This window comes from Ambystoma mexicanum, chromosome 3p, assembly GCF_040938575.1.
Source record: "Ambystoma mexicanum isolate Mex_15411 chromosome 3p, UKY_AmexF1_1, whole genome shotgun sequence".
Taxonomy (NCBI): domain Eukaryota; kingdom Metazoa; phylum Chordata; class Amphibia; order Caudata; family Ambystomatidae; genus Ambystoma; species Ambystoma mexicanum.
In genome coordinates, this window is record NC_090925.1 from 1,118,208,396 (window position 1) to 1,118,234,447 (window position 26,052).

Sequence of the window (26,052 nt, forward strand, 5' to 3'; positions counted from 1 at the left end):
CCAGGACAGCCAATGTTGTTTGAACAATGTCTAGGGGAGCTGAAGATCTTCTTTGAAGGTACGTAAGAAGCCTTGCACAGTGTTTTTAGAAATGTTTATAGAAAATAGAACACTTGAAGGGCCACAAGCTCGGAGGCTTGTGCGAGGCAAAGCTTTAGCAACTCTGCAAGGTAACCAAGACCGTTCTCAACTGAGAGCAAAGCAAGTAAGGCTACACAACAAGAGGCAAGTTCCCTTGGTTAGAAGAAATGGTTCCAGCTGACTTCTGTCGTGTACAGCTCTGCAGATCCTGTTGTTCCTGAGCCTCAGTTGTGGGGCCAAGAAGGAGGACATCTGGGGACTCCTGCTCTGCAACGTGAAGGTCAGCAGCAGCAATGGGCAAACTTCAATTCAGCGGTTCTTCAGTGGTTCAGCTCCTTGTGTCTGACAGCAAATAGCAACACTGCTGTTCTCGGATACCAGTCTGGACTTTCCTTGCATCTGGGGTCCAGCACTCTGTTGAGGTGGCTCAGGCTTGGTCAGTCTTGCTTCAGGGAAGTCCGGAGGATCTTCCTGGTGCACGGGTCCGAAATAAAAGCAACGCACCCAATCTGGTTTTCCTCTCCCTGGCACTTCGGTTCCAGCAGCAACAGCAGTGAAAGTACAGCCAGTTTCGGGAGGATGTTCATACGGGCTTACTTTGGAGTTGATTGGTCCCGCCAACTCAAAGTGAGAAGTTGTCCTTGCAGGACTTCTCCAGTCGAGGTGAATTCGGCGCTTGAGCACAGCTACAGGGCTTGACCGGGCAAACCATGATTTGCAGCTGGCGTCTCTTCAAAGTTCTTCTTCGGATTCCTTCGTCCAGTGGTCAACTCTGCCTTCCAAGCAAAAAGCCTTGCCTTTTATACATCGTTCTCCCATTCATTCTAGCCTAGCTGTCTATCACGCAGCAAGGTAGCTGTCCTTGCCAGCCGGCTGGCCAATCACCTCTGGCTGCGTTCCTGTAACTAAGGGGATTAAGTACAGGGAGTTTCGGGCACCTCCCTCACTTCCTGCCCCTGCCAGACATATTTGAGCCAGAGGTGGGCTTCACTTGTGAATCCCGCCGAAGACAAAATGAACAATGGGACCAAACCTGGTAAATCTCAAGAAGGACCTTTCCAACAAGAAATGGCGAAAAAAGAATACTGGGCCATTTTGACGAAATGGGCACCCCTGGGTGCCTTACCGTGGCTGTAAACGCAGCCTGCGGTAAAAACACATAATGGTAGTAAAAGGTGCACTGCCACCAGCCATTAATTGTAAAAAGGGTAACATAAAAATGGTACATGAAAAACTAGACAAAACGGATACTTAGTAACCCCTCCAGCACCCTATTGTAATATAGTTTCTGATGTTTGTTAATCTGCTTAGAATCACGTGCTGTGCATATAGTCTGACATCTAGTGGTAAACGCGGAGTATTGCATCTGGTCTTTCGAGAATCGAAAGGGGACGGCGACATGGGCGTGCCCGCAACACTATCCCTACGTGACGTGTAGTGTATCCAAAAGCCTGCACGCGTCCAGGTCCCTCGGATTGTTTTTTCCACCCAGCATACTGGTCACCTTGATGCGGAGCTCGTAAAAGACTTTGCTTATTGTCCCATCGACCTTTGGTCGAATAATTATACAAAATAAAACCATATCACCCTATCCGTTCCTTATTTCGACAGCTGTTATAGACCTCTGCTGAAGACCTTGAAGAACTCGACGAACGGTGATCCAGTCAGCGCTGCCGACCACGTGGCCGGGCCCTCCGCCGGCCTACACAGTAGGGAGAGTGGGGTCAGGGTGGACATTTCTATACAGATTGAGAATGTCTTTCCTTCCTCTTTTCCTTTAGGTCTTCGTCACTCTAACCATCCTCAGCTATGGAGAGGACTCCATTTAGGTTTTGCCCTAATTGTAGGAGCATATTCTCTTGGAAAGACGGGCAGAGACGGTGTGACCGGTGCTTACCACTCGATCACAAAGAGGAAGGCTGTGCGACTTGTAAGCTCCTCCGTTCTAAGACTTTAAAGGAGCGTAGAGTCAAGCGGTGGGCGGCCTACGGTATGTCGAAGGCCGAATTTTCTCCCGCTGCCGCAGCCACCAAATGTGTCAATGGCGAGAGTGACGAGCATACCTCCGAACCGGAGGTTGTTGACCTTTCGACGGAACGCTCGCGCTCCGCATAGTCTGTCCCCGGCCCCCATAGGCACGGCTATGGGGAAGTCACACCCCAGCGACATAGAGGAACATGTACACAGCACAAAGCACACAACCCCTAGTCAGTCTTCGGCCAGGTCGAAGAAGACTTCAGCGCCAACAGGTACACCGGAAGCCCCGGCGGCACCCGCCGATCGTCGGGTTCGGCAGCCCTTCCTACAGCCGCAACTGCGCCTAGCCACCGGGCAATCGAAGTCTAAGTGCGCTACCCCCAATATATCAGGTTCCGCTGAGACGCATCGCAAGAAGGCGTCCGGCGAAGATAGTGTTCCGGTTCTGCCGAAAAGGCACCCGTTGAAGACAAGGCCCTGGCACCGCCGAAAAAGACAGCCGTTGAGGACAAGGCCCCAACACTGGTGAAAAAGATACCCCTGCAAGCTGAAGCTTAGCCAGGATTGTCGCTACCAATTCCCAGAAGCGGCAGGCCCGAGAGGCGCTGAGGCCCACGGAAAGGCCCAGGGACCCGTCGAGGTCCAAAGATGGCCTAAGGTGGGGGAGTACCAGAACCCACCCATAAATCGAAAGAGAAGCACAGAGACGTCTCGCCTCTGTCGGTGCCCCAAGAGGTGTTCTCTGGGGGCGGAGGATTATTCTCGGCAATGAGACGAAAATCTCGACGCTTTTCGACGGATGAACACGATCAAGACACTTTTCCACCTCTAGACCACTCTAGGTCCTCGGTTTGGACTAGAGAAACATTTGAAAATTGCATGGAAAGGCTGGACAGGTTTGTTTCTCGTTAAGAACAACCCACACCAAGGAGGCCAAAGGAGGAGAGCCCTATGGACCCCAAAGCTAAGTTGCCAAGACTTTTTGACCCCTCTTTAGAAGAGGATATATACAATTACGGTTTAACAGAGGATGAGATTCAAGCTGATACTCAGGATGAAGACTTCATCAATCCTGAGGACATGCATGAGCCCATAAAGGGCTGGGAAGAAAGCCCAGATGGGGGTGACCCCCAACCATGGCAATCTCTGGATCATCGACCTTGATGTCCTGTCCTTGTACTCTCCCCAGTCCACTCCCACTAGGCAACAACCATTGCCAGTGGATGATCAATTGACTTTTAACGTAATGTTACGTAAACCACCTGATCTTTGTAAGATTGCTATGGATGAGGCGGTACCCGAAGCTGACTTCATGGAAGATGTCCATAAGGAAAAACCTCCGGCCAGCCAGGCCATCCCCCTCCTTAATTCATTTAAGAAACGTCTGGCTCCATCCTTATCTACACCTGCTCTCACAAGAGGTGTCAACCCATGAATAGAAAAACTCTTTCGCCCTTCACCATTAGACCCTCTGTCTATCAGAGGTCATTCCACTCCAGATTCACTTGTAGTGACTACTACACAAAAGCGGGCAGGGGTCCCTTTGTCAACTGGCGAGGCACCCCCTGATAAGGAGGGTGAACGACTTTACGGCCTGGGAAAAAGAATCACGGTTGCGGCCTCCTTCTCCACGCGCATTGCCAACAACAATAACTTGTTGGCCAACTGCGCCGATGCCCAGTGGGCTTCACTACAGGAAGGCATACAAGAGGTTCGTGAACCTCTATATACTAGACTCCTCTCCACTGTCTCTGAAAGCAGACAGGTGAACCAGAGCATTCTTAAGAATACTTTGGATTCCGTAGAAACGGGTGGCCGATCCCTGGCTTAGGGCACCCTCCTAAAGACATGGTTGGCTGCGGAACTATGCATTTAAGCCAGAGATGCAAGCGTCACTAATAAACAAACCCGTGGAAGAATCCAACCTGTTTGGGAAAGCGGTAGATGAGGCCCTTGAAACCGAAAAAGGGAGCATGACACCTTAAGAACACTGGAAGGCAGAAAGCGAGGGAAGAGTCCAAAACCCCACAGCCCTTTGTCTTCATCCTTGCCTGAATGGGGACAAATCCCAGTGGGGGGCTGCCTGTCCTGATAAGACAACCAGACCGCCCCTTCTTGTAAAATGCAGGGAGAGAATTCAGAAGTTGTGCTGTAGTTCCTGTTAAATACTGCGAAACCTGGAAGCTGAAGACAAGTCGACCACTGGAACCAAAACCGAAGAGGATGATGAAGGAAAAGCGACTGAAACGATTTACAGCTACTGGAGAGCCTGCTGTGTAACGAGAGCCTGCTGTAGCCCTTCTTTCCAATCGACCTGGGGGCTCTGAAAAAATGACGAACCTGATGCAGAGCCTGGTGAGACCCACTAGAATCAAGAAGACCTGCATTTTGAGCCATCCCACGCGTTGCTGCGACCGGCAAAGCCAAAGGGCAAAAGTCTTATATGGGATGAAACACCTCTGGTAGGTAAATGGAAAAGTCTTTGCACAATGTTTTAGAAGTCTTTGAAGAAAAGAAGAATCAAATGTTGGGCCACAAGCTGATTAGACTTGTGAGTAGTAGAAGATGCAAGCAACTCTACAGCAAGAGGTAAGTTCTCTCAGACTTTGTACAGTACCTTTTAAAGATGAAGAAAAGATGCAGCAGATGACTCCTGTTCCTGTGCAGCTCTGCAGGTCTCACTGTTCTTGGGCCTCGGTCCTGGGGACAAGAGGGAGGACGTCGGGGGACTCCTGCAATGCACTGGGATGGTCAAAACTCACAACCAGCAAACTTTACTTTCAGTGGCTGTTCAGTGTTTCAGCTCCTCACGTCTACTGCAAATAGCAACACTGTGGTTCCTGGCTGTCGAGATGGACTTTCCTTGCTTCTGGGGTCCCGCACTCTGTTGCGGGGGCTCGGGCTTGGTCAGTCCTGCTTCCTGGGTGTCCGGAGGATCTTCCTGGATCTCTTGGCCAGCTTATAAGCAACGCACACAATCTGGTGTTTCTCTCTATACGGTTTCCAGCAGCAACTCTGTGGAAATTCAACCAGCTCTGAGATGGATGTGCAGGTGGCTTTCATTGGAGTTGATTGGGCCCGCCAACTCATGGGTAGAAGTCGTCCTTGCAGGGGTTTCTCTGTCGATGCGAACATGGCGTTTTGCCACTGCAGCAGGGCTTCACCAGCAAACCAACAGTCAATGAGTTGCAGCAGGTGTCCTCTTCAAGTTCTTCTTCGGGTCTTTCTTCCAGTGGTCGACTCTGAATTCCAAGCCAAACGACTCGCCTTTTATTCAGTTCTCTCCCTTTCATTCCAGCCTAGCTGTCACTCACCCAGCAGGGTGGCTGTCCTTGCCGGACAGTCAGCTGGCCAATCACCACAGAGCATATTTGGGTCTCCTAGGAGACTAAGCACAGGGAGTTATGGGCACCTCCCTCACTTCCTGCCTACCCCAGACACCCTGGAGCCAGATGTGGGCTTCACTTGTGAATCCCGCCAAAGGCAGAGCGAACAATGGGTCCAAACCTGGTTTGGCACGCAGAGTAAATTTCAAGAAGGACCTTTCCACAAAGAAATGGTGAAAAAAGAAGACCGGGCCATTTTTGACAAAAATGGCACCCTTGGGTGATTTTCTGCATTTGCGAACGCAGCCCGCGGTAAATGCACACCACAGTAGTTAAAACTATACCACTGCCGACAGCCATTCAGTGAGAAAAGGGTAACATAAAAATGTTTACATGAGAAGCTAGACAAAGGGGATACTAGGTAACCCCTCCAGCACCCTATTGAAGATAGTGTGCGCTGGGTCTAGAAAGTTACAGATGTAAGTAAAGTCAATTTCCCTTTACTGCTCTTGGAAACGGTAGTTTATCCAAGAGAAGGTATTTAAATCTTTGGGAAATCTGAAAGACTTCCCTGGGCCACTGCACGGAGGGTGCTGTGTGACCCAATGTAAAAGATGATGCCTATGGAGTTTGCCATAATCAAAAGAAACAGTGTACAAAATCACATTAAAATACATGAGGGAGTGGGAATAGGGTCACTCTCTCCAGGTAAAAAAAAAAATCAAGCCCTCAAAATCCAGCTAAGTTGCTGGGGGTCTCTAAGGTGGAGGGAATTAGCAAATGTCTGAGAATTCTCGCTTACACTTGCGTTGCTGCAAAACCCCAATACCCTGGGAAGTCAAGCCACTGTGCATTGCACAGTCTTCCGAATCTCGCTGAAACTTCGTGGGCATCCTGGTGGATCTCCAGAGACACGAATCGAGTCCGAAAAGTCCCCTCAACAGAGTGCTGGACCTTTGTAAAGATGAGAATTCAGCCGCAATTTTCTTTCTACTTCTGTGCTCCTTGAAAAGGCACCAAATATGCAGAACTCCATTTAGCCGCAAGGAAAACCTTGCATAGATCCTTCTCAATTGATCCCTGTTGCAAAGCTCCTTCTGAGGTCTTGTTTTCAGTCACCACAACAAGGAATCCACTGACCGGGTATTTGGATACAGATCCTGAAGTCCTCTTCTGCAAAATCTTCTCCAATGCTGAGGTACTGTGTTGGCTTGGGTATGTACTTATCTGAAGTCTCTTAGGATTTCTGTGTAGCTGTGGGGTGTTTTCTGTGAATGTTAGGCAGAAACCTGTGCAGTTCCCTTAGGGACCACTGCAAAAGATTTAGGACTACAGGTGGTTGGCAGTAAACCCAATTGGTAGCAGTCTGTACCACCCCGATTTACCTGGTAGCTGTGGCTGAGCAGTCAGACTTCTCTCAAGATGAGTTAGGCAGTATATAGAGTATACACAATAGGTACAGAGATACAGTAGCACACGCAAACACTGACCAGAGCTTTGGTGTAAAAAGTATATAATTAAATAAGACACACTTGTAAATTACACTAGCACAAAAAGAGGTAAGTAAATTCAACACAGTCACTATTATATATATACAACCCTAATTACTTATTAGACAAGTCTTGGTGAGAAACACCACTTATTTTCAGACAGAGGGGAGCGCTTAACATAAGATGGCACTCTAGTAAGTTATTTAAAAAGGGAGGAAAAAAGGCAGAGTTATGAAAGCACACAAATCTCAATACTTTTCAAAGAACCACAGTGAGGCAGGTTAGGCAAAGTCTACTGTAGAGCAAGGAAGTTCAAATGCCAGGCCCACTCTTAGAGAGAGCAAGCGAAATGTGTCCAGGATCACACAGTAGGGTTATGCCCAAAGAGTCTTTGTAAATAGTTCACAAAAGATTGAGATCAAGTCAGGAAAAGTTAGTTAACAGGCCCCAGGCTAACCCAGGTTAGAAAGTCAAGGATTTACTGTCACCCCGAACGATCTGTCGCAAGGAAGCCAGGCGGGGCACAGTACCTGAAATGGGAAGAACGCTTCAGCGGGTGAAGTTGTTCCTGGCAGCGGGTGCAAGTCGGTGTTTCGTCCAGAGGAAGAGGAGGTCTCGACGTGGAGGAAAGATGAAGGTCGCTGCACTGCCAGGGAAGAAACCAGCCGCAGAGTTTCCCGGTTACAAGGTACTACCCTTTTCTTCGCGGTAGTGGTAAACCGTGGTATTCCGGTTGCCGGGGTGCTTGGCATGGGCAAGGCGGCCACGAGATGGTCCAGGAAGGCGAAAAGACGGGCAAACTGGTTATCCCCACCAGTCAAAGGAAGAATACTCTCCGGACTGGAGATCTCCTCTGTCGTCGGGAAAAGTGGTGAGACGGTTCAGCAGGGCTCCACCGGTGGTGTTGTCGTTGCAGGTCGGCTCGGCTTCTCCCTCCTCGGATTCTTTAGGTCCTGTGGCGACTTCTGAAGTTCCAGTCCCCAAAGCCCTGCTTTTATGCAGAAAACCCCCATTAATTCAGCCTAGCTGTCACTCAAACATGCTGAGTGGTGAGCCGGGCGGCTCACCACTTGGGCCAATCACACAAGAGTGCGACTTGAGTTGCCGAGGCAACTCAGTCCAGGATGCCTAAACCCCCTCCCGCACCTCCTGTGGTACCCAGACAGAGTGGCCCCACTTTTGGGAGGCTTCTGTGGAGAAGCCCGCCAAAAAGTGGAACAAAGGGCTTGACTTGGGTTGGAGTCACAGAAGCGAACACAAATGCCATTTTGGAACCAAGTTTCGGCAAAAAATACCAACCGGTGTATTTATATTAATTTAATAAACCTGCGGTATGTTCGAGGCTATTTTAAAAACTGGTAGCCTCGAACAATGGGAAAATCCCATGGGAATATATTCACGGTCGAATATAAAAAGTAGTATCCACTGCCACCAGCCAAAACTTGGTCGGGGGGGAACTGGACAGTGCCCCCTCGAACAGACCCCGGGGCAATCGAATTTACCCGACCAGTACGTCCACAATATGATGGTTTGTACTGGTTCTGTTTACAATTTGAGACTCGTAAAGCCAATGGTGACACTACATGCCCTGGGAGACAGTAGTCAGTCCCAGGGTATGGAGTCTATGTTTGGGGGTTGCTACGACACCCCTGGGTTACCGCACAGAGGGTGCTGTGTAACCCACATATCAAAAACACATGAAACCCTATGGGGAAAAGGAGCCCATAGAACACATACAAAGTCAAAGGAACACCTCAAATCATGTCTAAGAGTGGGAGAAAAAGTGTCTCACTCTTAGCAGGAGAAGAAATAAACCCCAAAAAATCCAGCAAAGCTGCTGGGGGACTCACTAGGTTTGGGAAATTAGCCTTTACAGAGAATTCTCCCTAACAGTGAAGCTGAGGCCTTTCGTCCAGTGCATCCAGTCCCACTGCTAGAATTCTGCTAGGGTGTGAACCCCCTGGGTCCTCTTCTAACCCAAGAAGTAAAGTACTCGCCTGTTTTCTCAGTCTTCCTAAGGAACTCTGACTTTTGCTATTTAAGAACCTATTCTGACACGGTCTGTTGGTCACTAGTCCCTAGTAACCGCCCTTCTGCCACTGAGAACAATCATGCTCCAAGAATAAAGGGACCACTTTTAATGGATTGGGGCTTTTGCCTAGAAAATAAAATAAGTGTTTAGACGCAGAGTGACTGAAAGCCGACTCGGACACTTTTGCGGCGGTTCATACACACTGTAACTCTGCATGTCTGCCAGAATATGTACCCAACCTCTTATGCTCTCTATTATGCAATGTATGTGATGGGAATTAGAAATGACAATAAAAATGTATATTAAAAAAAAGTTACTTGTAAAATAGTTGGTTGGGAACTGTAACTCTCAGGGTGAACTGTTACAAAAGTTCTTACTTACCATGGATGTGTGAGGCACTATTGTTAAAAGTATGGTTAGAATCTTTCTTTACTTAGAAACCGTGTTGCCATTCTAAAAGAAAGTAGATGTGAAGGTATATTATTCACCTGTGACTAGGTTGTGCCTCTTCCCAAAAGTAATGTGTTGGTTTCACCAGATTATTCCTGTTAGGATAATTGTATGTGTGTGACCCAACTGGGTCTTTCTTCCCCTGACTTGCTGCTATCCTGTCCAGAATAAGTCTGTATTCGGTTGTTGATTACCTAGAATAACCTTGAGTCATTCAGTAAAGTGTAACTCTTAGGCAAGATTTGGAGCACTGCCCTTTGGGTGCACTTCAACAACCTTGACCTTCTGGCAATAGGAACCCAACCTTTGGCATAAGTCTTTACTACACAGGTTGGTAGTGTGGCTGAGCAGCCCGGCTTATCTCAATAGGGGTCAATGTGAGCAGTAGGGTGGTTATACAGAGATTCACAGTGATAAGTATCCGAATAAACACTTAAACTCAAGTTTTCTTGATTAAACAATTATTAATTTAACAGTCAGTTTGAATAAGCGTTCTTCAGAAGGGGCAATATAATAGTAACATACAAATACACTCCAAAATACACACTTGTAGTTTGTCTAAATCAGCAACTACCCCTTTTGGCTGGCACACAGACGCTCCCTACACCCTCGGGTGACTTAAATAGCTACGAACCTGTGGACATTAATATTTCACTGGTACATTTAGAGCAGTACTAAAATGGGTGTCAAATTAATGAGGTTTTAGAATAAGACAAAAGATCACACAAATATTCTTAAGCAGGTAAGTACTTTTTAACCCCCCAAGGCAAAGTAAGTTAACCCTTTCCTTGAAGAAGGGTAAAAACACACAATCGGAGGAGAGAAGCGTCCTTCAGGGAGCCTGGCCAGCCAATGTTTGTTGGACAAAAGTCTAGGTGAGCTGAAGCACTTCTTGTAGATAAGTAAAAGTCTTATGTTTTAGAAGTCTTTGTAGAAAAAGTAGAATCAAAGTAGGGCCACAGGCTGGGAGGCTTGTGAGGTGTAGAAGATGCAAGCAACTCTACAGAAGCAACCAAGACAGGTCTCAACTGAGAACAAGTAAGGCTACCAGACAAGAGGTAGGTTCTCTTAGACTTTACAGGACCTTTGGTTAGAAGAAATGGTTCCAGCTGGCTTTTGTTCCTGTTTGGGTCTGCATATCCTGTTATTCCTGTGCCTCCGTTGTGGGGACAAGAGGGAGGATGTCTGGAGACTTCTGCAACACAACGGGATGGTCGGCGACAGCAAAGGGCAAACTTCAATTCAGTGGCACTTCTGCGTTTCAGCTACTCGTGCCTAACCGCAAATAGCAACACTGCGTTTCTGTAACGCTCACCTGGTTCCCACGGAGGCGCGGCGTCGAAGGCGCGGAACTCTGAAGATGGGCAGGAAGGGCCCCTCTATTCTGGCTTCCCTGGCTCGTTGGATACCCTCCTGTGCGTGAAAAGGGAGTATTACCAACTGTGGAACAATGCTCAAGCCTCCCACTCCCTTCCAACCCTCCACGATACCTCCTCCACGATTCCCCGTGAAGCCTCACCCTAGGGTTTGGAAGGATGAGCTCTCCATCCTGCTTCTGATGCAGGGGCGCGTTGAAATCCAGTTACTTCACTGGATTGAGGATTGATGGGAGTTCAGGTAAGCTTGACTGTTCAGGTAAGGCGCTGTAAAAGTTCTGTTCAAAAGTTCAAGCTTAATAGTAATGTTCGTTGTCTAATTGCAGCAAGCGCTAATGCTTATGTCTTTTTCCCCTTAGGGGCAGGGGTTCAGAGTGCCGGAGATATGGCGCCGACCCGTAGTGAAACAGTTCTGGATGAGCGCTCAGGTAATGTCTTTGCATTCGCTCTTTCAATGTCTTTGTCTTTTTTCCCCATAGGGGCCGGGGTCCGGAGATGCTAGGAAGCGGCAGGACCCGAAATGCAGTGGGAATAATCCAACAGGTAAGACTTAAAAGGAAACTGAGCTTTCCTTATTCCTTTTCTCCCTCTCACCTTTGTTCTTGTCTTTTTTTCCTCTAGGCGCCGGGGCGTAGCTGAATCCGGAAGATCGCTGCTGAAGATGGAAGCGCCTTGCAAAGGTGAGTAAAATGCAGTGCTGCAGCGATCGAAACGAAATGCCTTTTAAAATGATGTCTTCCTTTTCAGGGCCGTTGGAGAAATGACTCCGGGATGCAGATTTAGCAGGTAAGGGCTTTTCTTCTCCTATTCTCTTCCTTTCTCCCCTTGCAGGTGTTCCAGGGTGCTGGCAGGCGTGGCTGAAGTCAGGATGCAGGAGCTGACACGGTGAGCGTCCAGCTGCTAGGTGCAGAACAACGCGAAGCATGTGTGGCTGTTCGGGTGGGGTTTAAATAGCCTTGGAAGAAGTTCCTGGTATGTATCCTTCCACCAATCAGGTATGTATCCTTCCCCGACCACACCCGTGTGGTGAAGTAGTCCTACAGGTTAAGTAGTCCCATTCAGGCCTCAAGAGGGCCTGGATGAAGCAGCAAGGTCTGCATCAGGTAAGTGTGCACCCAAGCACTTAAACACATATCCTCTTCTATGAGCCTAGCGCCTAAGGCGCCAGGACTGGGGTCCGCTATGAGCCTGGCGCCTAAGGCGCCAGGACTGAGTCCAAAGGGCCCCGACTTGGGCCCGCTGAGACTTCCCTGGGGAAAATGATGTCTGCCTCTGGGGTTGCTGGGCCCGGCCTGGCTCCTTAGAGGTAGGCATCATGACAGTTTCTCAGATACCACTTCAGACTTTCCTTGCTTCTAGGGTCCAGCACTCTGTTGAGGTGGCTCAGGCTTGGTCAGTCCTGCACCAGGGAAGTCCGAGGATCTTCCTAGTGCTCGGGTCCGACTTAAAAGCAATCTACTCGATTTGCTGTTCCTCTGCCTGGCACTTTGGTTTCTGCAGCAGCAGTGAAAGTACAGCCAGCTTCGAGAGGATGTCCAAACGAGTTCACTTTGGAGTTGATTGGTCCCACCAACACAAGGGGAGAAGTCGTCCTTGCAGGTCTTCTCTAGTTGAGGTGAATTCGGAGTTTCAGGGCTTCACCGGGCAAACCAACGGTCCAGGAGTTGCAGCAGGTGGCTCTTCCAAGGTCTTCTTCGGATTCCTTCGTCCAGTGGTCGACTCTGCCTTACAAGCCAAAAATCCTAGTCTTTTATGCAGGTTTCTTCCATTCGTTCCAGCCTAGCTGTCAATCACACAGCAGGGTGGCTGTCCTTGCCGGACAGCCGGTCGGCCAATCACCTTTGGGTGCATCCCTATAACCAAAGGGGGTTAAGCACAGGGAGTTTCGGGCAACTCCCTCACTTCCTGCCCCTGCCAGACATATTGGAGCCAGAGGCAGGCTTCACTCATGAATCCCTCCAAAAAACTAACAAAGGGACCAAACCTGCTTTGACGCGCAGAGTAAATCTCAAGAAGGAACTTTCCAGCAAGAAATGGGGGGCAGAGAGGGAACCACTGGGGCCATTTTAACAAAATGGGCACCCATGGGTGCTTTACTGCAGCTGTGAACGCAGCCCGCAGTAAAAACTCCCAATGGTAGTCAAAAGTGCCACCGGCCATTAATTGTAGAAAGGGTAACGTAACATTGTTACCTGAGAAACTAAACAAAAGGGGATACCAAGTAACCCCTCTTGCACCCTATAGTGAGATAGTGTGTACTGGGTCTAGAAAGTTACAATTGTAAGTAAAGTCAATTTCCCTTTACTGCTCTTGGAAACGGTAGTTTATCCAAGAGAAGGTATCTAAACCTTTGGGAAATCTGAAAGACTTCCATGTGCCACTGCACTGAAGCTGCTATGTGTCGCAATGTAAAAAGATGATGCCTATGGAGAAACGGAGTTTAAATCACAGTAAAATACAAGAGAGTGGGAAGAAGGGGCTCACTCTGTCCAGGTTAAAAAATCAAAAATCCTAGAGTCCAGCAAAAGTGCTGGGGGTCTCTAAGGTAGATATGAATTAGCACATTTCTGAGAATTCTACCTAACCGTAACATTGGATTTTGCTTTCCCTGTGGTTTTGTAGACTGACTCAGAGTCTTTGGTACTAACTGTCCCTCAGAAGTCATACATAAGGTACTTGTATAGCTGGGAAAGATTTTACCTGCATACCCTTGTGAGATTATAAAAGTATGTGGGTTTTACTTACCTTGAGTTAGCTGTGTGCCATCCAAAAATAAGTTACCAGAGTTACTGCTCATCTCAATCTGTGTTTCACTGATCTCAGAAGCACCTGTAATTGAATATTGCATCCTTAGGTTTTACTCAACCAGTATAACTGTGTGTTATCAAAAAGTAGCTATAGGTTTTTACTGTACCTAGAATAAGTGTTGCACTATTGACAAAATGCTTACTGTCCAGTTCACTGATTATGTGATTTGTACTGAGATTGAACAGCTGGTAGCTTTTACTGCCCTGGCATTACTGAAAGTAATTGTGAAAGTAACCACTGGTTTTTACTCCCCAAGAATAGGTGTGACCTATAATGAATGTGTATGAAAAGGTTTGACTTCCCTTGAACTACTGTTGGGTGTTCCAAATAAGGTTTATACTTTGGTCTGTGTACCTTCAAGTATAGTGTTGTTTTTATAACTGTGATTACATATAATGTGTTATAGTACTTCTCCAGCATGGGGTCTGGCATGGATTCACATGCTCATGAATATTCCCCGTCGTCAGGCCGGGAATCCTCGGTAAAGAAAAAATCAGTATCAGTTTTGTTTCTGATCTGTCTTTCTTAGTAGTAACCAATCACTGATCTCTGGGTCATACTGCCCCCAGCCAATGACTGCCCTCTACCTAAGCCCATCCCCTGGAAGCCATCCTCAGGTTTTTACCGCACGTTCAAGTGTTGGGAGTCCTTGTGTTTTAGCGCTCGAGCTTTTACTGCGTTTTCGCGCTTTTTCAGGAGATTTTTCTCATTTTTTCTTTTAATCGAGCCTCAAGCTCCACCGTTTCTACTTCCGATAATGGGGACCCGTTTCGGAATTCTTCTACGCCCCTCAAGGGTGACGTTTTCGTCGAGTTACGCTTCTTGGAGGATTCCAGAAGATCTGTGGCCTACCTCAACGGACATGGCCCAGGACAAGGGAAGCTTGACGCCCGGATCCAAGCTGTTCATGAGCTGCCCAGGATGCGGATTGCAAAATGTTTTCAAGGAGGACGAGCATTCGAGATGTCTCTACTGTCTTCCTGAGGACAAGACTCATGTGGAGAAGGACTGTGCGTTCTGCAAGAACCTGTCGGAACGGACCAAGCAAGATCGTCGTTCCCGCCTCGCCGCCTGGCTGGAGAAGGTCACAGCAGGTGAGAAGGCGAAGAAAAAGTCTGAGCGGTCTTCTAAGTCCTGTGAGGGCGCCCTGGCGACGGGGGCCAACAGAGGCCAAGCACCGCGAGTCCGCGGGCTCCTCGGCTGCCAAGCAGGGCGCGACTTCCCCTGCACGGTCAACCACGAGCCAGCGCTCTGGTTCAGGGAAGAGGAAGTCAGAGAACCCGGGTAAGCTTCTGGAGAGGCCCCGATCGATCTCGAAGGGAGCCGAGGGGGAGCAGGGCAATGACCGTCCCCCCAAAGCGAAGGCCCAGGACACACCTAAGGTGGTGAGGGCCTTGATCCACCCGGCAAAGGCCTCTATCGAGGGTGTCGCAGCGGCCCTGGCGAAGCCGGCAGAGGCGCTACGTCAGTGGAGGTGACCTCGGGGTCTAGAGTTTCCCTGCCGCCACGGAGGGAATCCTCTTTCCAGACCATCGTTAAGACCCCCGTGAAGACTCCAGCGGAAAAAGAGGGGGGGGGGGGGGCGGTGGCCATTATGGACTCGGATTCAGCCTCCGAGGAGAATCCGGTGGAAACCGTGAAAGGCCTCAACGAGAGGTTCATAGGCCTCAACGAAAGATTCGAGAAGGTTCGATCCCATGGAACGGTTCCCGCTGATGTGATCGAAGATAGCGACGATGAGGGCCCAGTGGAGCAGCCATCCCGTCCGTTGCAGCCATTACCCAAGCCCCAGGATAGCTCGGCGGCTATTTTGTTGGCGATACAATCCTTCTGTACTGAGATAAGGACGAGGTTACCACGGACCCCGATGGAGGATCCAGAACCAGGCCCGTCGGGAAGCCCTCTGAACAAGCGGAGGAGAGTCCACCCCGCTCCGCCCTTCGTGCTCGCGAGGCCTGTGGACCCCTCATCCTCCTCACCGGACCCTAGAGAGGATAAGGGGACGGACAACGACGACGGCGGCGATGACACAACGGACATCCCGTCATCATCCCCCCTCGGGCTTCTCCATCCGACAAAATTGGCTTTTTTCACACCATGATAACCAGGGCATCCGAGCTCTTCCAGCTTTGCCCTGAGGAACAGAAAAAGGAAGGGTTTCTTTACCAACGACGAGAGGCCAAGAGAAAGACGGTCCTCGCGGTGCCGTTGCTCGACGACATCTGGGACGAGGGACTGGCTATCCTCAAGAACCCTTCCACGACACCCGCCAAGAGGACAGGTACGAGAAGAAGTACCGAGTCCCCGATGCTGCCCCCTTGTGCCTCAGGGCCCAGCCCATGCCGGACTCTGTCGTCTCGGCAGCGGCCAAGAAGAAAGCAGCGGGTGTGGCGGCTTCAACTTCCACTTCCCCACCGGACAGCGAGGGCAAGAAGTTGGACTCCATGGGACGACGAGTCATGTCGTCGGTGGCGACGATTAAGGCGGCCAATGTCTTAGCGATTGTGGCCCGTTACGACAGGGAGCTTTGGTTCAAGATGGCTCCCCTGCTAGACTTCCTACCGGACGACAAGAGGGCGGAGGCCCTACAGATTCTGCAGGAAGGAGAGGTGGCGTCGGATCACGCCATAACGGTCGCAACGGACATTGCCGATACCGGATTTCGCCAACTGGGCAACGGGGTTTGCCTCCTCCGACGAGGATGGCTCAAGGCGACGGACTTGCGCCAGGACGTCCAGACCAGAGTTTTGGACATGCTGTTCGACGGCAACAGCCTGTTTGGAAAGACGGTGGATGAGTCCCTCCAGGCCATCAAGACAGACACGGAAACAGCCCGAGCCCTAGGAGTCCTTCAGCAACGGCGGCCCTTTCGGAGCTCTGGAGGCAGACAGGGAGCCTCCAAGGGATTCAGCGGCGGCTCTTCTACTTACCGCCAGGGGGCCCGCTCCTCGTCCCAGGAGGCCTACAGACGCCGCGGCAAGCAAGGAGGGTCTCGCCGCCGTCGGCAAGGAGGCCAAGGCGGCAAGGCCTCTTCCAAGCAGGACTGAAACGGCCGTTGCGTCGGGCCCCCCCGAAGCACCCCGGTGGGAGGCTGCCTGACAAAGTTTGTCAGCGTGTGGGAGTCCATCTCCACTGACCGTTGGGTGCTGGACACCCTGGCCCGCGGACACTCGCTGGAATTTCAAAAGAAGTGTCCTCGCATTCCTCCCGTGGCCAGGAAGGAGAATCACGTCCCTCAACTGCTGTTGGAGATACGGGCGATGCTCAGGAAGGGGGCCATCGAGCTAGTCCCCAAGAGGCTCCGGGGCTCCGGAGTATACTCAAGATACTTCCTCGTGCGAAAGAAGACAGGCGGTTGGCGCCCCATCCTGGACCTGCGTCGGTTGAACAAGTACATCAAGGCACAGAAATCCAGGATGGTCACCCTCCAGCACGCGCTGGGACAGCTGGAGGAGGGCGACTTCCTATTGTCACTGGACCTGGAGGATGCTTACTTCCACATCCCCATTCTAAAAGGTCACAGAAAGTTCCTCAGATTCATAGTCCAGGGGCATCCCTACGAATTCAGAGCCCTGCCGTTCGGATTAAAGTCAGCACCCAGGGTGGCGGTGCGGCCTCGCCTGCAAGGAATCCACGTCTACCCCTACCTGGACGACTGGCTAATCCGTGCAAGGTCAAGAGAACTCGCTTTCGAACACACAGCGAGGACCGTCCGTCTGCTCACGGTGCTGGGATTCGCCATCAAGTACCCCAAATCCCATCTGGTCCCGTCGCAGGTGGCACGGTTTCTGTGAGCGAAGCTCGATACAGTGAAGCGATTGGCATCTCCATCGGAAGAAAGGACAAAGGCCATTTTGGGCAAGGTGCAGCGCCTGTTAGCCACGGAGGTGGCCAGAGTGAGGTCCATCAAGTCCCTCCTCGGGATGATGTCCTCAAGCATCTACCTTGTACCCCTTTGCCGACTTCGGATGCGTCCGCTACAAGAGTTCCTCGTCACCCACTGGATTCAAGCGGCGGGCTGCTTCGAAGACAGGATCCCGCTCGACGAGGAGTTCCGTCGGGCAATTCTATGGTGGGGTGCCCGTGCACACCTCTTGACAGGCATGGACTTTCGGGCCCCAGCGTATCAGGAGATGGTAACGACGGACGCCTCCCTGGAGGGATGGGGGGGGCCCACACCAGAGATCTCCACGCAAGAGGCCTCTGGCTCCCAGAGGAGAGGTCTCTCCACATCAACATCCTGGAGCTACGAGCCGTGTTCTGGGCGCTCAAATCGTTCCTTCCGTCTCCCAAGGACAAAGTGGTGAGGATCTTCACCGACAACACCACCACGATGTTCTACATCCGGAAGCAGGGAGGCACCAGATCCCCAGCCCTATCCAAGGAGGCCCAGAATCTGTGGCACTGGGCCGTTGGCCAGGGGATGTTTCTGATTCCCTTCCACCTGGCAGGAATAAACATCATCGCCGACTCCCTCAGCAGGGAGCTGCGCTCGTGCCACGAGTGGGACCTACGCCAGGACCAGGTGGATCGGCTCTTTCAATGATGGGGCAAACCCCAGATCGACCTGTTCGCGACGGCGACGAACTCCAAGTGCCAGAGGTTCGCAAGCAGGTTCGCCCAGCTGAGGAGCATGGGCGATGCTTTCTCGTTCCCTTGGGGACGGGCTGTTCCTGTACGTGTTCTTGCTGCTCCGTCTCATCAACCAGCTCAAGAGGTCCAGGTGCAGGATGATCCTCGTCGCACCGGCGTGGCCGAGACAGATCTGGTTCCTGGACCTTCTGGACTTGTCAGCGCCCCCACCTATGAAGCTGACGACGGACGCGGATCTTCTCTCCAGAGAAGGAGGTGCCATTCCCCATCACGACCCGGTGTCGCTGAACTTGCAGGCTTGGCTCCTGCAGCACTAGAGTTTGGAGGAAACGATATCCCGGCTGACTGCAGAGAGGTTCTTGCAAAAGCCAGGGCGTCCTCAAATCTCAAATGTTATGGACATAAGTGGAAGAGGTTCTCTGTCTGGTGCCGTGCACAGAAGATTAACCCTCTGCGGATTACGGCCCCTCAAGTATTGCCGTACCTACTGTCGCTGGCCAAAGCTGGACTGGCTCACGCCTCCATCAAAATAAATCTGGCTGCCATTTCCCGATACACCAGAACTACAGGATGGGCGTCCTTGTGGTCTCATCGCCTGGTGATGGAATTTATGAAGGGACTATTCCGATCGTTCCCGCCGGTGAAGGCGCCTGCCCCGGCGTAGGAGCTCAACGTGGTTCTGACCAGGCTCATGGGGGCCCCATTCGAGCCTATGCACTCGGCGCCGTTGAAGTTCCTGTCGTGGAAGACAGCATTTCTTGTGGCCATCACCTCCGCACGACGAGTGGGAGAGATCCAGGCCCTATCTTGCAAGCCTCCATACTTGACTTTTCACAACACAAGGGTGGTGCTGAGGACGCACCCCTCCTTTATGCCCAAGGTGCCGTCGGACTTCCACCTCAACGGGCCCTTGGTGTTGCCAGTTTTCTTCCCGTCGCCTTCGTCTCCAGCCGAGAGGACTTTGCACTCGCTGGATGTGGCTAGAGCGCTGAAGTTCTACGTGGACCGCACGAAGAGTTTTCGGAAGACATCACAGCTGTTTGTGAACTTTGGACCTGTGAATCAAGGGAAGGCTCTCTCGAAGGCTTCCATTTCCAGATGGCTCTCCGGCTGCATCATGCACTGTCACCGGTTGGCAAACCGACAGCTGCCCGGCCGTCCGAGAGCCCATTCGACCAGAGCGATCTCTGCTACCATGGCGTTCCTGTCTGGTGTGCCCTTGTTGGACATCTGCAGGGCTGCTACGTGGTGGTCGACGCACACCTTTACGAGATTCTACTGCGTCGATCGGGACTCCAGGGAGGGGTCCAGGGTCGGCCAAGCAGTGCTGTGCAACCTGTTCGCTTAAGGTGAGCCTGGTGAGGAGGTAAGGGATGCTTAATGTTGAGCCTGTTGCTGCCTCCCATGGTTGTGCATGTGTATACTGCTATGTATTCTTATATTCATGAGCATGTGTATCCATGCCAGACCCCATGCTGGAGAATGAACAAGTTACTTACCTCTAGCTGTTGTTCTCCAGCATGGGTCTGGCATGGATTCACATGCGAACCCTCCCTCCTTCTCCTCTGCGGCTCTTCACTTGTCATACTGCCACTTTACGTGCTACCAAATCTGAGGATGGCTGCCAGGGGAGGAGCTTAGGTAGAGGGCAGTCATTGGCTGGGGGCAGTATGACCCAGAGATCAGTGATTGTTTACTACTAAGAAAGACAGATCAGAAACGAAACTGATACAGATTTTTTCTCTACCGAGGATTCCCAGCCTGACGGGGAATATTCATGAGCATGTGAATCCATGCCAGACCCATGCTGGAGAACAATAGTTACAGGTAAGTAACTTGTTCCTTATTTACCCCTAGATGTATCTGGGCCTACTTGTATTTAAATCAATCCTTTATTTTTACATACATAGTGTTTCAGTGTTTCTTTGGACCATTTGTATTACAATTTCATTTGTACTGCTTCTAGAGCCCTCTCTCGCTCCTAAACTAAGCCTGGCTGCTCTGTCTATGCTACCCTGAACTTAGGTGGCGCAGCCCTATACTAAGAGTGGAGTCTTCTACTGCCTCAGTAAAGTGGTTTTTCTAAGCCCTTAGTTGGACGTCAGAAAAACTGTCCTACCAGGAACTGTAGTTCTTACAAGATTAGCCAGATACATTTAAAAGTGGACCCCACAGGGCAACCCAGCAAAAATAGGCAACATATGCCAATCGTTGTCAGAAAATAGAATTAAGAAGACACCATGGACGGGCTAAAAAATGGCACCCATAAAAAGAGTAAGACTCGGTGAGTGTGGAAAAAGGTTCACACTCACTGAGGTATAAGGAAAAATAATCCACCAGTAAAGCAAAATGTTCTGGGGTTGACATAGGTCAGGAAGATGTATCAATACTATGAAAATCTTACCTAACAATGAAGAACCTGTTATATTGATTCTGAATCTTCGACTGTCTTTACAGTATATCGGTGTGCGAGAGACGGGAGTGTCTCTTACGGGTTCATTTTTGATTTCCAACCTCAGTGCCAGTGTTGTATTTTCTCCCTTGTACCCTATATATCCATAGTACGTTAACACTTACCTTATTTACATTAAGTTATAGTGTGCACCTATGTAACCATTGTTTCAATTGCTTGACCTTTTGGGTAGTTGAGGCCAAACCTAAGATTTGAAGCCCAATACTCCTAAGAGTGAGTCTTATATAGTCCTACCACAGGTAGACTTTAGTAAAACTCCCTAATAAAAGGTTTGACCCAACATGGGTGTTTTGATGAGTTTTGTGTTACTCCTTTCATTCTGGGACCACCATCTAATAAAGTCTCTTAAGCTTCAAAAGATTATAGATCACACCCTCTGAGCAGACCCTTTTCAGTTAGTCTTTTTAAAAGGTATAAAATATTTGTGTGGTCTTGAATGAATGGATTCTTTGATTGTTCTGTCTGTTACCCAGGAATCAATGTATACATGTCTTTATGTACATTGTAATTTCATTTATCCTCAATTGAATGATTTAACAATTAAATGCCACAATTACATGTATTTTTCCTATTTTTCAGCCTGAACCACCGCCAACTAATAAGTGGCAGCTGGACAACTGGTTAAATAAAGTGAATCCACATAAAGTATCCCCAGCTTCTTCTGTGGACAGTAACATCCCATCATCTCAAGGGAACAAAGAGAGTCAGGATCAAAGTACCGGAAGTGGTTATTCAGATCCAAATGCATCGAAGAATCCCAATTTCTCCACTGCATGTCGAGATTCCAAAAGCATGCAGAAAGGGTCAGAGGGTAGTCGCAACAGACAGAAGTCCCCTGCACAAAGTGAGGGCACAACACAGAGACGGAATGTTGGTAAAAAACAGCCCAAGAAGACTGAAAAAGCAATCGAAGAGCCTAGAGGAGTTCTTGAAATTAAAAGTGAAACTGTAGAAATAACTACAAGTATACCCTCCAACAGGCATAAGGCAGCCACCAAAGGATCCAGAAAGCCTAATATAAAGAAAGAACCAAAATCATCTCCACGTCCTGCGGTGGAGAAAAAGAAAATCAAAGCACCAGTTAAACCTTCTCAGAAATCCAGAGAATTTGTAGAAACTGATAGCTCATCTTCAGATTCAGATGAAAATGAGAGCCTTCCTCCTTCATCTCAAACACCTAAATATGTTGAGAGCAATAGGACTCCAGTTAAAACCTCCATAGAGGAGGAAGACAACTTTTTTCGGCAAAGATTCTCTCCTATGGAAGAGAAGGAGCTTCTTTCACCCCTTAGCGAGCCTGAAGACCGTTATCCACTTATTGTAAAGATTGACTTAAACTTGTTGTCCAGAATACCAGGGAAGCCTTACAAAGAATTGGAGCAGCCGAAAATGGAAAAAACTATTGTACCTGAAAAGCTCCCAAGAGATTCCCAGAAACAGACACCTGACAAAAACATCAACAAAGGCAAAAGAAAGCACAAGGTGAGTTATGCTAGTTTGTTTTAAATAAAACACTACCATAAAAAAGTTGAGTGATAACTTCTGTATAAACGAGTGGTAAGTGTTTTTCTATCTCAACCAGCAAAATGAAATCTGAAAAATATATATATAAATGGCTAAGGGCTCAATCCATCTGCTTATATTTCACACATCGTTTTTGGCAGAACATCTTTCGCCAACTTAGCCACCATTGATTTCAATGGGACCCCAGGCATTTGTCTGTGTCATGCAATCCATTCTGACTTTTTAATTATTGTATTCATTTATAATGTTAGGCAAGATTGTGTGCAATACCCTTTGGGAGACTACAGCAACATTGACCTCCTGGCAATAGGGAACCCAACCTTTGGTATAAGCCTGTACTGCAGAGGTTGCTAGTGTGGCTGAGCAGCCAGGCTTATCTCAAGAGGGGGCAATTTGAGCAGTAGGGTTGTAACAGTTTCACAGTGACAGTTATTCAAATAACTACTTAGACTCAAGGTTTCTTGATGAAACAATTATTAATTTATTTAACAGTCAGTTATGTAAGCCTTCTTCCGAAGTGAGCAAAACATATAACAGTTATAAAACACTTCAAAACACACTCTGTTTCTCTAAATTAGATGTGACCCATTGGGGATGGCACACAGACACTTCATACACCCTCAGGTGACTTAAATAGCTAGGACACTGTGGACATTGATTTATCACTAGTTCATTCAGAGCAATACTGAATTTGGGTGCAAAGGGTTAGATAGAGGGATAAAACAGAGGTTAACAAATAATTCATAAACTGGTAAGTACTTTAAAAACCCTCCAATGCAAAGTAACTTAAACTTTTCCTTGAGGAAAGGCAAAAGCACAAAGTCAGAGGTAGAAGAGTCTTTCAGGGAGCCAAGCTAGTCATGGATGTTGAACAAAGTCTAGGGGAGCTGAAGATCTGCTTAGCAGGTGAGTAAAAGTCTTGCACAATGTTTTTAGAAAGGTTTGTAGAAATAAGACGCACTTAATGGGCCACAAGCTGGGAGGCTTGTGAGGGGCAAAGCTGCAAGCAACTCTGCAAAGGCAACCAAGGCAAGTCTCAACTGAGAACAAGTAAGGCTACACAACAATTGGCAAGTCCTCTTAGGTTTACAGTATCTTTGGTTAGAAGAAAAGGTTCCAGCCTGCTTCTGTTCCTGTGTGGCTCTGCAGATCCTCCTGTTCCTGTGCCTCAGTTGTGGGAAACAGAGGGAGGACTTCTGGGGACTCCTGCAACACAATGGGAAGGTCGGCGACAGCAAAGGTAAAACTTCAATTCAGCGGCACTTTCCGGTTTCAGCTCCTCATGTTTCAGCAAATAGCACCACTGCGGACTCTTGGATACCACTCTAGACTTTCCTCACATCTGGGGTCCAGCACTCTGTTGAGGTGGCTCAGGCTTGGTCAGTCATGCTTCAAGGGAGTCCGGAGGATTTTCCTGCGGCTCGGGTCCGAACTTAAAAGCGATGCACTCGATCTGGTGTTCCTCTCCCTGGCACTTCGGTTCCAGCAGCAGTGGAAGTACAGCCAGCTTTGAGAGAATGTCCAGACGAGTTCACTTTCGGGTTGATTGGTCCCACCAACCCAAGAGGTGAAGTTGTCTTTGCAGGGCTTCTCTAATCGAAACGAATTCAGAGCTTCAGCATAGCAGCAGGGCTTCACAGGGCAAACCAACAGTCCAGGAGTTGTAGCAGGCATCTCTTCCAAGTTCTTATTCGGACTCCTTCGTCCAGTGGTCAACTCTGCCTTCGAAGCCAAAAAGCCTTACCTTTTATGCAGGTTTCTCCCATTCATTCCAGTCTAGCTTTAAATCGCACAGCAGGGTCGCTCTCCTCCAAGGACAGCCCTCCAGCCGATAACCCTTGGGTGCATTCCTGTAACCAAGGAGACTAAGCACAGGGAGTTTTGGACACCTCCCTCACTTCCTGCCCCTGGTACACGCTGGAACCAGAGGCGGGCTTCACTCGTGAATCCCGCCAAAGACAAAACCAACAAAGAGGACCTTTCCAGCAAGAAATGGCAAAAAAACAAGACCAGGGCCATTTAGAAAAAATTGGGCACCCATGGGTGGCTTATGCAGCTGTGAACGCAGCCCGCAGTAAAAACACATAATGGTAATAAAAAGTAAACCACTGCCACCCGCCATTAATTGTAGAAAGGGTAACCTAAAAATGTTACATGAGAAACTAGACAAAGGGGATACTAAGTAACCCCTCCAGCCCCCTATTCTAAGATATCATGTGCTGGGTCTTGAAAGTTACAAAATGTAAGTAAAGTCAATTTCACTTCACTGCTCTTGGAAACAGTAGTTTCACAAAGAGAAGGTATTTAAACCTTTGGGAAATCTAAGACAATTCCCTTTGTCACTGCACTGAAGGTGCTTTCTGTGGCAATGTAAAGATGATGCCTATGGAGTTTGTCAGACTCGAAAGTCAAAATAAACACTGAGTCCAAATCACGGAAAAATACATGAGTGGGAAAAGGGTCTCAATTTCTCCAGGTTAGAAATTAAAAGTCCTTAAGTCCAGCAAAAAGAGCTGGGGCTCTCTAAGGTATAAGGGAATTAGCACATTTCTGAGAATTCTCCCTAAGATATAACACGCTTAATACCAGTGAGTGGTTTCTAAGCGATGGATCGGGATTCAAACCCGTGTTGCACTGCATTGTCTTGCTTCCAAGACAAACTCGTTGCCCCTGATCTATCCTTCCTCCCGTTTTGATGGAATTAAAACCTTTATAGCTTCCCTTAACTGCTCAGGGCAACTTTCTTGGGCTCCAAATCTTTTTGCCTTTCCCCCCTGTCTTTTTTTTTGTTCCTTAATATCTTTTTGGTGGCCAGAGAGACTTCAGAGTACCTCTGCCATTTCATTATTGTGTCACCCCTACTAGTCCCAATCCCAAAGGTTCTTCACAGGCACCCATTTATGCCCCAGTGTAATTTCCACTATAAATTATTTTTAGGGAATAGGCTGGTGGTGGCTGTGCTTTCATATTGGCTTCACCAACGATGCAAGCCATTTTACTGCAGTGGGCTACCAATTAATCTTTTTGGTAGTCATTGGGGTACCAAAATAAAAAAAGTGTTATCCTGCTCTGGGCCATTTTGTTTTCTAGGTGACCATGAGGTAGGCTCAAAATGGGCATTCTCAGCTTTTGCGCAGTTCATGAGCCCATCATGTCAGTCTCCATACTGGTTTTAACCAGATAGGCTAGTAGAGGACCTTGGACTTAATCCTCTCACTTCCTGTGGGGGTTGTTTTGGTGGGTGGCATTCATATTGATCAATCACTTTAGTTGGTCATCTGAGCCGCTACGGCAGCACCTTTTAGTGATTGGTTAGCTGGCTTTTAGTCCAGAGACGTGCTGTTAGTTCATCACTGCTCTGTATCTTTAGTTTGGATGTCAGAGGGTGCTGCCAGCCTTTGTCTCCGTCCTCGGACTGTTTGCTGCCATTTTATTTTTCACCCTGCTGCTTGGAGCCGACTGTTTGGGTTCTGCATTCTTCCTGGAATCTTCTTCACTGGATCTCTCACTCCTGGATTGAAGGTAGATGTTCTAGAAAGAGCCTCTGTTCAGCTCCTGTGTCGCTGGGGTGATAGTTGTTCAAGGTACCAAGTCCTGAGAACTGGATCGTGGAAACCTCCTCTGTGGAGAAGAGCGGTTTACTTGCCAGGTTGTTTCACGTCACTAGCCATTTCTGCTGATTTCATTCACTTGAGTACATACCTTGTGATCCTAGCAAGGATGATAATTATTTCTGTTATTTAATAACGTGATCTAGGTACATTTAACTTTCCTCACAATCACAGCAAAATATAAAACTCTACATGTAAACATCATATACAAGTAACAAACGAATTAAAAAATATCTTTACGTGTTTCGTGTAGTACAGATTCTAATAACAAATCATTACAAAATGTATAAGAATATACCTAAAACCAGAAA

The 26,052-nt window shown here is 48.8% G+C and overlaps 1 protein-coding gene across 2 annotated transcripts in view; it reads left to right on the plus strand.

Moving 5' to 3' along the window:
* The window catches only part of AFF4 (ALF transcription elongation factor 4), a 1,482,962-nt gene that overhangs the window by 948,491 nt on the left and 508,419 nt on the right, over positions 1–26,052 (plus strand). For both annotated transcript variants that reach the window (XM_069652488.1, XM_069652489.1), the window contains exon 13: positions 21,186–22,088. In XM_069652488.1, the coding sequence (XP_069508589.1) occupies positions 21,186–22,088 (903 nt within the window). The remainder of the gene's footprint in view (positions 1–21,185; positions 22,089–26,052) is intronic.